General features: G+C 32.9%; 1 protein-coding gene across 1 annotated transcript; it reads left to right on the plus strand.

Moving 5' to 3' along the window:
• Positions 1 to 3,738: 3,738 nt before the first annotated feature.
• LOC145068803 (UPF0481 protein At3g47200-like) lies at positions 3,739 to 5,463 on the plus strand. The gene is made up of 2 exons (XM_079015797.1): positions 3,739 to 3,848; positions 3,950 to 5,463. The coding sequence occupies exon 2, from the start codon at positions 3,971 to 3,973 to the stop codon at positions 5,270 to 5,272; it is 1,302 nt and encodes a 433-aa protein (XP_078871923.1). The 5' UTR covers positions 3,739 to 3,848; positions 3,950 to 3,970; the 3' UTR covers positions 5,273 to 5,463.
• The last annotated feature ends 5,109 nt before the right edge of the window (positions 5,464 to 10,572 follow it).

The raw sequence follows: 10,572 nt of genomic DNA on the forward strand, positions 1-10,572 counted from the left end.
CAATCTGAAAGCCAAATACACTGGATGGGTATATTTAAAAAACAAAACCGGTAATATATACAATTCTCAAACAAACACTTTTAATTTAACAGCCGAGGAGTGGGATGATTTTAAGAAGGTACATATACATTAATATACAATAATATATATATATATATATATATATATATATATATATATATATATATATATAACATTTACGTTTGAAGTTGCCAAATATTCTTATACTATTTCTTGTTACATTTGGGTTTAGGGGCATCCGAAAGTTGCTTCTTTGAGAACAATTCCATTGCCTTTTCCAGATCTTTGTGCACGTCTTTTTGATGGAAATAGTGCTACTGGTAATTTTAGGAGTTACTCAACCCAATCATCATCAGTAGCTGGCGCATCCTCCTGTCGTGTTCCACCACTTCAGATCACCGCCACCCCTTTTGATGCAATGGATGATGATGGTGTTGACACTTCTCATCATGAGCCACCACCTTCTGCTGCTTCACCTTCTGCAGCTTCACCTTCTGCTGCTTCACCTTCTGCTGGTTCACCTTCTGCTGGTTCACCATATACTGCTACACCATCCGGTAACCCCAACAAAAGGGCTAAACCCTCAACTCCTGTAGCTCCTAGTGCCTCACCGTCTGCTTCTTCACCTGATGGAACTTCTGTTACTACTGACGATTTAGCATTTGAAATGAAGAAAGCTCTACAAAGTTTGACTAAAGGGTATACAATTCCTCAGTGTTTAGAGAAGTTAGAGGTCCTTCAGTTAGGCCCTACAGATCCTTTACGCTTTGTCGCATATCATATTTTTGGACGAACCATGAACATGAGAGAGATGTGGGATCATTTGCCCGATGTTCCCGAGATATTACGAGGGTGGCTTGAGATGACGGGTACCAGTTTAGGAGTTTTGAAGGATGGGAAGATTGTTCGATGATTTTCTAGTGTTGAAAGTATTTGTTAAGTCTTTTTGCCCTTGTTGGAACTACTTTGTTAAATGTTTTTGCCTTTGTTGGAACTATTTTGTTAGGTCTTTTTGCCCTTGTTGGAACTACTTTGTTAAATGTTTTTGCCTTTGTTGGAACTATTTTGTTAGGTCTTTTTGCCCTTGTTGGTACTTGAAATATGATTAATGGAATGTTTATTTGATACTTGAAATATGGTTTATGTAATGTTATTTTGGCTTGAAATATGATAAATGGAATGTTTATTTGATACTTGAAATATGGTATATGTAATGTTTTTTAAAGTTCTACTTTGTTGATTTTAGGTTCATATGGATCACGATCAAAAGTTACTTCTCGTAATTCTAATGTACCTATACATCCGTTATTTTTGGAAGAGGGGTGTGAAACGATTGCGGGATAATGATTCGGAAATGACGGGACACGAATACACATTGGAGTTATTACACCGTAATCGTTTACAATGTGTTGAAGTATTACGCATGTCCCGTGAATCTTTTGTACGACTATGTGCTCATTTTAGAGCAAATTACTCATTAAAGGACAACAAACATGTATCAGTTGAGGAAAAGATGGCTATGTTTTTGATGATGATCGGACATAATCAACGTTACGTGATTATCAAGCGGAGATTTCAACACTCGAAACAAACAATTCATAAATTTTTTTATGAAGTGTTGGAAAAAATGATGCTTTTCGCACAAGATGTTATAGTACCAACATCTTTTAATCCGAATCCAAACATTCCAGGACATAATAGGAGGCTACGAAGGGTTTTCAAAGGAGCAGTTGGTGCACTTGATGGCACTTTGATACATGCTGTTGTCCCTGCTAAGAAACAAGACTTATATAGAAGTAGGGGAAAGGGAGATTGCTACCAAAACGTATTGGCAATATGTGACTTCAATATGATTTTTACATTTGTTGTGACCGGGTGGGAAGGGGTAGCGCATGACTCTAGAATATTATCAGAAGCAGTAGCCGATCCACAAGCATCATTCCCGTTTCCACCACCAGGTAATTTTTTGTTTTTTTTTTAATATTTTCATTTTAATTTGAAAATTGATTAGTGTTTTGCATTTTTTTCAGACAAATATTATCTTTGTGATGCCGCGTATGCACACACTCGAGGATTTATGGCCCCTTATCGTAATGTGAGGTATTGGCTTGGAGATTTTCGTCAAAGACGTGCATTGACCAATAAAGAAAAATTTAACCATGGACATGCAAAACTTCGAAATGTCATTGAGCGTGCTTTTGGTGTTTTGAAAGCACGCTTCCCTATATTGAAGAGGATGGCACCATTCCCGTTTGTGACACAAAGAAACATTGCCATGGCATGCTTCGCGCTTCATAATTATATAAGGAAAGAAGGATTGAGTGATGAGTATTTCGCACGATACGATGAACCCAATGTCCCGTTTCGAAATAACAATGTGGCCATTGATGATGATGAAGACGAGATTCCAACACATGGTACTGCAGCAGATCGTGAATATATGACTCAGTTACGTGATGAAATTGCTGATCAGTTGATGCACAATATACATTGAATTGTTTTAAATGAAATTGTTATTGTAAAACATTTTTTTTTATTGTATGACTAATTTAGTTGCATGAATTTTATTTTCAATGTTATAAGACTATTATTATTAACATTTTGGTGTTGAAAAATCATTTTAAGTTTGTAAAATAATTTTATTTAAAATTCAGTTTATTTCAGCAGCCTGCAGACGTTAAAAAACAAACAGTCTTCTTATTGCAGACTGCAGACGTTTGGTCCACCTCTTCTGCTGCAGAGGCTTGCAGATGTGGTCCGCAGACTGCAGACATTTTGGCTTCAGAAAAACAAACAGCACCTTAAAGATAATATATAAAAACTTTATACAGAAACCGGTCAACCATAGAAAAAGTCAGATAAAAGCTCTTATTCCTTTATTTAAGCTCCCTCCTTGTTATTTCGCGTATTTCTCCTATTGTTTTATCACTTTAAATTTTGAATTCCAGTTAGCCAAATCTCGGCACTTATCTCTAAGAATATCGCTTGCTTCCGCTATATATTGTGCCTCACCACACTTGAATTCCCTCATTCTCCACAAACATTAACCACACTTCACTGCATTTGAATGCGGTCACCACTTAATCCCAAATCCATTCTCATCAGACTTTCTCTCATTGTATTTTTAGGGTTTTGGTGAACGTCATCGCCACCAACAAACCTAAACTGGTTTCGCGGTTGATATGCTCTGATCCATTACCCAAATGATGCTCCATTAATTTCCATATCTGCCTCATGTAGATGCTCTTCAGTTTCATGGCAATCATGGATACCCATGTTTATTACCCGAACTCCTTTTCTCACCCACCCTATGTTCATTTTGATTTTTGAATACACACCTCATTCTCTCCTTCAACCTTAACCCTAACCCTAGACACAACAACAGAGCCACCCACCAGACCACTCACGCTAGAGATCATACACATACTTCCATTATTCCTTTCTAAACCGCCTCATCCAGCTTTTGTCTCCCTCTTTGTCTCTCTCTCTAAAGCTCTCCAAATCATTGTTACCTTTCATCACCAACATCTCAACACTCAAAACACCACCTTAAAAGCAATGATAATCGCACTTACATCATTGTCCCCCCCCCCCCCCCCCCTTCTCTATTCATAAGGAAAACCCTAGCTTTTTAGCTTTATATATATATATATATATATATATATATATATATATATATATATATATATATATATATATATATATGGATTTTTGTGGGTTTTGTGTGTGAGTTTGTCCGTGTGAGGCTGTTTGTGTTTGTGTGTGTGCGCCACAGAGTACAAGGCTCTCAAAACCAAAACATTGAAGTTGTGTTCACAGTAAAGAAGGTAACCCCATAACTTCTACGAGTTCTATATGTTTTAAACTGCTTTCTTCATTGATACATATATACGCTATTAAAACTTAAATTTTCGTTTTACTATTTCAGCAAACAGGAAATTTAAGCTGAATGGAAAGTGTGGTTGTGAAGATCAGATCAGCAGATATAATTGGGCAAACTGTCAAACTTCTACTTGATTGCAAAAAGAATGATCAGAATCAACTTCTTCCATCAATTTACATGGTTCCTAGTTTGTTCCGAGATCTTAGCCCAAGTTCCTTTTGCCCTCGGGTTGTCTCTATTGGACCTCTTCACCATGAAGACCAAAATTTGAAAGGATTTGAAGTTCAGAAAGAAACATTTTTACACGATCTTTTGGATCGTTTAGATTCCAAGCCAGAGAAAACGTTGAAAACATGTGTTAAGAAGGTGACTGGTTCATTAGACCGAATCAGGTCATGTTATGTGGGGATGCAGACCTACGAAGATGTTGACCTTGCTCGCATGATGGTATTAGATGGTTGTTTCATACTCAATTTTATTTATCATCTTCGGAAAAAAGATAGACCACTTCTGAAAAACATGTTGATTACCCAATCAATAATATATGACCTGCTGCTGATAGAAAACCAAATCCCTTTCTTTGTTCTTGAAGACATCTTTGAGTGTACTATTATGAAACTTAAACCACCGAGCTCTCTTACTAAACATATTGAAGTACTTCTAATTTACTACAACATTTTTGAAGCCGAATTAGTACTAGACAATGAAGAGGAAGAACATACTCATGATCATCTTCTAAGCCTTGTGCACAAGTGTTACCAGCCTAGAAAAGATATACCATCAGAATTTGAATCAATTCCAAAAGGCCACTCGGCTGTGGAACTGGATAGAGCAGGGGTGAACTTTAGGCCTCATGAAGATAACAATTGGCCAATGGCGATGAAACTGAAGTTGCCTAGGTTCTCATGGTTCCCGTTGTTTTGGTTTAAGCCAACTCTCAAGATGCCAGTTGTGTGTATCGATGATTTCACTGAATTGGTTTTGAGGAACCTGATTATATACGAGCATTCCTCAGAAGTTCCTAATTATGTTACAGCATATGCATGTGCCATGGATATGCTAATCGATACCCCAGAGGATGTCGCCATGTTGGTAAACTCAGAAGTCCTAGTCAATGATTTAGGTTCGAATGAGAAGGCTGCTGATATGATAAACAACATATGCAAAGAAGTTCCTATCGTTGATTTCTTTTATTCTCAGCAGTGGAAACATATGGATTCCTATTATAATGGTTATTGGCCAAATATTATTGCAGTGTTGAGGCGTAAATATTTCAGTAGTCCATGGAATATCATTGCTTTATTTGCTGGAACTATTCTATTTGTTCTTACAGTGGTTCAGACTATCTATGGTATCAAGGCTGCATAACTTCCTAGTTGCAGTTAATAAGCTATTAGATTTTCACACGTTTACTTCCATGTACTTTTATATTCTTTTCCTCTGTTATTATGTCACCATCTTGATCAACCAGTGCATGTATTGTGTGCCAGCTCCACTAAATTGTGCTTATTTTAGCATCGGCTTTTTGGTTTATTTTTATAAATCTTATTGCTTTTAAATTTTGTTTCTCCTTTTTATAAAAGTTAGTTTTTGATTAATCGAAAATACTCTAGTTATTATCTGTAGAAAACTAAGGTGTTTTTGTTTTGAAGAGATAAATGAAGAAGTAGATTAAACGTCTAAAAAAATATGGGTTTGATTTTGAAATTTATAGACTACATCTAAAAAAAACTTTAAATTCCTTCAAAGATATTACATTTACTTCCTAGGTAATCTAATATGACGAAAATATCATCCAAAATACTAGTGATAATATATTTTTAAGTGTAATTTCTACTAAATTATATACGTAAAATAAGTCATTGAATATATAATACTAATATTTAAGCATTAATGGTTGGTTCACATCAACATCTCCTTTCATTTGTATATTACAAAATCAGTCTATTGAATAATATTAATATTTCTTTATACACTATTTTATTTTATTTTAAATGAGCAACTATTAAATACAGGCAAGTGTCGCAATTAAAATAAAAAGACGTACAGCAATAAATATATTTAATATTTGCTGAAAGCATATCTCATTTCAGGGTAAGCTCAGAAATATATTCGATGAATAACGTTCTTTGTTTGTGTGTATTCAGTTAAAAACATTTTCTTCAATAGTGGACGCGAGGCGTGGCTGAAAGACAAAGTCTCAAGCTTTATGATCCATGAAGAAGCTATTTTGTTTTTCAAGATCTGAAGTAAAGGACAATTTGGTATTAATTAATTATATTATCATAATATATCAATTATATTTTAGAAGTGTTATATCACTTCAGTATTTTCCTTATTTCCTAAAACATGACCTTTTCCATAGGCATAATAAGTATATATATCGTCCCTTTGTTCTTTTATTCCCACATCCAACGAAGATCCAAAGTAGCATCTTTGTAATATAATCGCATCCTAAAGTGATAGTTCAAGCCGAATAGCTTAGTCCTTATTTTTAATGGCTGAAATCCAAACCCTAGAGGGGTAAATAGGTTTTCAAGAGGGAGTATGTTGGTGTAACACATGTTTTTACCTAACAAGTATTATAATAAGGAGATCATTAGCATATACATGGTTTGTAGAGTTAGCTTGATGATAATAAGTTGTGTGATGAGAAATAGACAATTTATATGTTTGAGTGCATGAATAACATATTGGAAAGTAGAATGCTAATCAATAAAAGTGAAAGATTCGAAAATGCAAGGCACGGCCTTTTAGGCGTGGTGCGTAAGGTGCTTTCGCCACAGATGTCGTTCATAAGTGAATCGTTGGGCATGTGGTGAAGGTGTTGGACATATGGCATGAGATGGTGACACGATGTAAATTTTGAAGATAACACGTAGGATGAAATGTGTCCCGAGGCTTGCCGCAACATGATCTCGGATTTTCAAACTAGTATATATAGTTTGAAAAGGGTTGCCGATGGATTTTTGTCGTGTATCAAAACCATAAGTGGTGAGCAAGGATTTCAACTTAAACATAGTGTTCACGAGGTCGGGTTACTAAGGTATGACTGATATACGAGCTAAGGTATCATTTTGATCTGTTAGTACTTAATTATGTTTACATAATATGATTAATGAAGGGTTCTTTAAAACCCGAGGTAGTACTGGAACTCACAATACGATGTGGTTATAGATTTAATAGTAAGAGTGGCAGAGAGTATGCTTGGTGGGACTCTTAATTTGTCTAGCGAGGGTTGTAAACCCTAATCTACAAAATTGGATTGGGCTTACTACTTACAAGTTAAGTTGTTTAGCAATTATACTATGAAATTTGATGAGTCCGGCAACAAATAGTTACCTAATGTAGTTAATGATTAGGTAATTGATCATTGTGGCTTATATAATGATGAATTTAATAAGTTTTAATGAACTTGATGAATTTTTCAAATAGGTTTGGACAGTGTTTAATGTAAGAATAATAGTTAGTCTTCACTAAGTAGTTGGATGAGTAACCATACTCATTTTCTAGATAAATGTTATCTAGATGTGTGTTTATTATTGCATTGTGTAATAAATACAATACTTTGGTTATTATGAGTTGATATGTTATGGGTTAAGAACTTATAGAATTAAGTATGGTTGAACTCATAGGTAAACTATGCTATGATAATCGATGACTATCCTACTACACAAGCTGGGTATTTCAATTGTGTTGAAGAGTTCTTATCAAAAACTTCTTATTTAATTCTTATGAAATATTTTAGCCAAAACACTAAAATAATATGTGTATGTGATTTATAAGTTTATATTACTTTACTAAATATATGTTGATTTGGAGTGATCCGTGATTTAAGGACTTAATAAAGTCAAGAGTCAATAATATACAGTATTTTAATACAAGTTATGGGTTTTTAATTTTTTAAACAGCCTATTTTAATTAGTACAAGTTGAGTATTCATTTTGTTTTTTATTTAATTTCATCATTGTTATGTATTATAAAATGTTTAATTTATAACCATTTATGTTGTTAAACATTAACTTAAGTTTGTTAATATCTGACGCGTTTTAATATGATATGAGAAATAAATGACACGAATTTTAACCATAAAATAATGTGTTGCTCTTATTAATAACAACATATCGTGGGAGTATAAGTGGGACACTAATAAATAATCCTAAGGTTTTTTCTCTTGTAAATAATGTAATTATTGATGTTGAGACAATGAGACCCATTCTCTCCCCTCTATACGTACCACATATCAAAACTTGATTATCTTGAACCGGGGTTTGATGAAGTTGTTATACCATATATTCATGAACTTCCGATTAAAGTCACAACCTTTATTTGGAGAGCAAACTTGGGATGTATCCCCGCCAATATTGCATTAATGAGACGAGGAGTGTCAATTACAACCACAATATGCTGTTGTATATTGTTCACAGGAAGATGAAGATTTATGCCACATCTTAATTTGATGGGGAATCAAGGGGAATGGACCTTTCAAAGGTGTTATATTACTGTTCCACAATTTGGTGCTAACGGAGAGTTGATCACATTTTCTAGAAACTAGGGAAGCTGCCCAAAAAGAAAGAAGAACCTCCTAAGCGTATGTTTTGGTTCTATTTGACTGCTTTGGAAGTCAATATGTGATTGGGTGTTCAAAAAAATCAACCAACCGTGATTACAGATAAAATCAAGTCTACACGGGTGAAATATAGGAGATCTAAATGTTATTATAAGCAGGTTGATTGGGGTATCGGTCCACTTAGTTGTTTGTAAAGCTATGTGTAAACTTAACTCTTGTATATCTCTTTTTTGCCCTGTCACTTACTTGCTAGGTGGTGGCCTTTTATAATATATTTTACAGTTAAAAAAATCTAATTTCTATAATCAACACCCATACCCCCTACAAACACATACACACCTAAAAAAACTTTATTGGAAAAGTTTATTCTCTCATTTTGAAATGAGTTCTCTCTATTAATTGTGTAGTAAGCAAAGAAGGTAAGATGTACTAAAACGAAAAAAGCCCTAATGTATCAAACAACCCGGATATCCGAATCACAATAACAATATTAGTTTAAGCGGAATAGGACTAATATATTAAACTACAATATGAAAGATCTATTATGCCCAAAAGTCGTTATAGAATAATATTGCTACTAATATATGATCTTACAAGGTCATACCATATAGCAAATTACTGTCGATTGATTATTTATTAATATAATTTGATTATTAATAAATATATCAATACTTGTATTTAACTGGAAATTTATTATCTAATGGAAATAATATTTTTACTAATTGAGAATTTATTATTTGTGGATTAATATTTATTGGAGAAATAATAACTTATGAAATATATCATAAAGTGTGATATTAATATGTTATATTTATATATCTTAATAAACTAATTAAATTTATATAAAATGTAGTTATATATAAAATAAGATATTTATATATATATATATATATATATATATATATATATATATATATATATATATATATATATAATAGCCGTCTACCCACGCAAAGCGGCGGTGACAAATAGTTTCATTCGCCAATTAGTTCAATTTGAAAACATGTTATATATTTCAAGAAAGACAAAACATATACTTGTTATTATCCGTCAGTTTTGTAGAAAGAATAGTTTTCTTGCATCAAATAGTTTCCTTTGGCGATTATATTTGTTTTAATGATTAGTTTCTATACAGAAACATATGATCTTCTAAAGAACATATAATACATCAAAATTTGATTGCATCACACAAAGGTCGAACACACTCTTTTGGTATTATGTTGTTATCGCGAATTGCACCGCCATTATAAATTTCTTTGGGTTTTTAAGAACGGACTGAAATTGGTCTCATTTCGGAAAATACTTTCTAGGCATTAGTTAATTTCTTTTCTTCAAATAATTTCCTTTTCAAATTTGGAGAAAAAACGTATTTGAAAGAACAATGCCACATTCACGTTGTTTTTAATTTGTTTTTTAGGTCTAAAAACCATTTCTTTTGTTTCTTGAGTTTCACCGTATCATACTTTAGAGTTATGTTTTTCTTGTTCTATTTTTTGTTTTAAATTTTAAATAAAAAATTTCCGTCAAGTTGTCATATGTACATAAAATGTCATGTAAGTTTGTAGCTTTTGAATTGATGAAACCAATTCGTTCCTATTTCGGGTCTTTTTGTAATCATTACCAGATAAATATTTAGAATAGTAAAATCTAAATTTATCGTTGTTAATTATATAACTTCAAAAATCATAAACATAAAAGTTTTAAGAGGTTGGAACATGGAAGCCCACATATTGTTAAACATATATATACCAAGTTCATTTTTAACATATTAGTAGTGATACTTGCATTATAAAACTTAAATTTATGATGTTGAATTTTAAAACTTAAATTTTGAATTTATAATGTTATCAGGTTAGGAAATGAAGGAAATGACGTTTGCTGGCTTTCCAAAATTCAACTCACGATGAGATGGTATAATTGCCGAATGATCAAAAATCTATTTATTTTGAAAATATAAAAATGAATGAATATTGTTAATCCCAAAGTCATCTTAGAATATGCAAATAAAAATAACTTACAATATTAACTATTAATATGAAAATTAAAATAACTTATCAAATTAACTATTAGATGCCCACGTTTCTTGATGACTAAAACA

This window comes from Lactuca serriola, chromosome 8, assembly GCF_051521515.1.
Source record: "Lactuca serriola cultivar US96UC23 chromosome 8, Lser_US96UC23_V15, whole genome shotgun sequence".
In the NCBI taxonomy this organism is placed as follows: Eukaryota; Viridiplantae; Streptophyta; class Magnoliopsida; order Asterales; family Asteraceae; genus Lactuca; species Lactuca serriola.

Excerpts from the sequence above, each read along its gene's own strand:
- LOC145068803 (XM_079015797.1), top strand. The coding sequence starts at position 3,971 with ATGGAAAGTGTGGTTGTGAAGATCAGATCAGCAGATATAATTGGGCAA.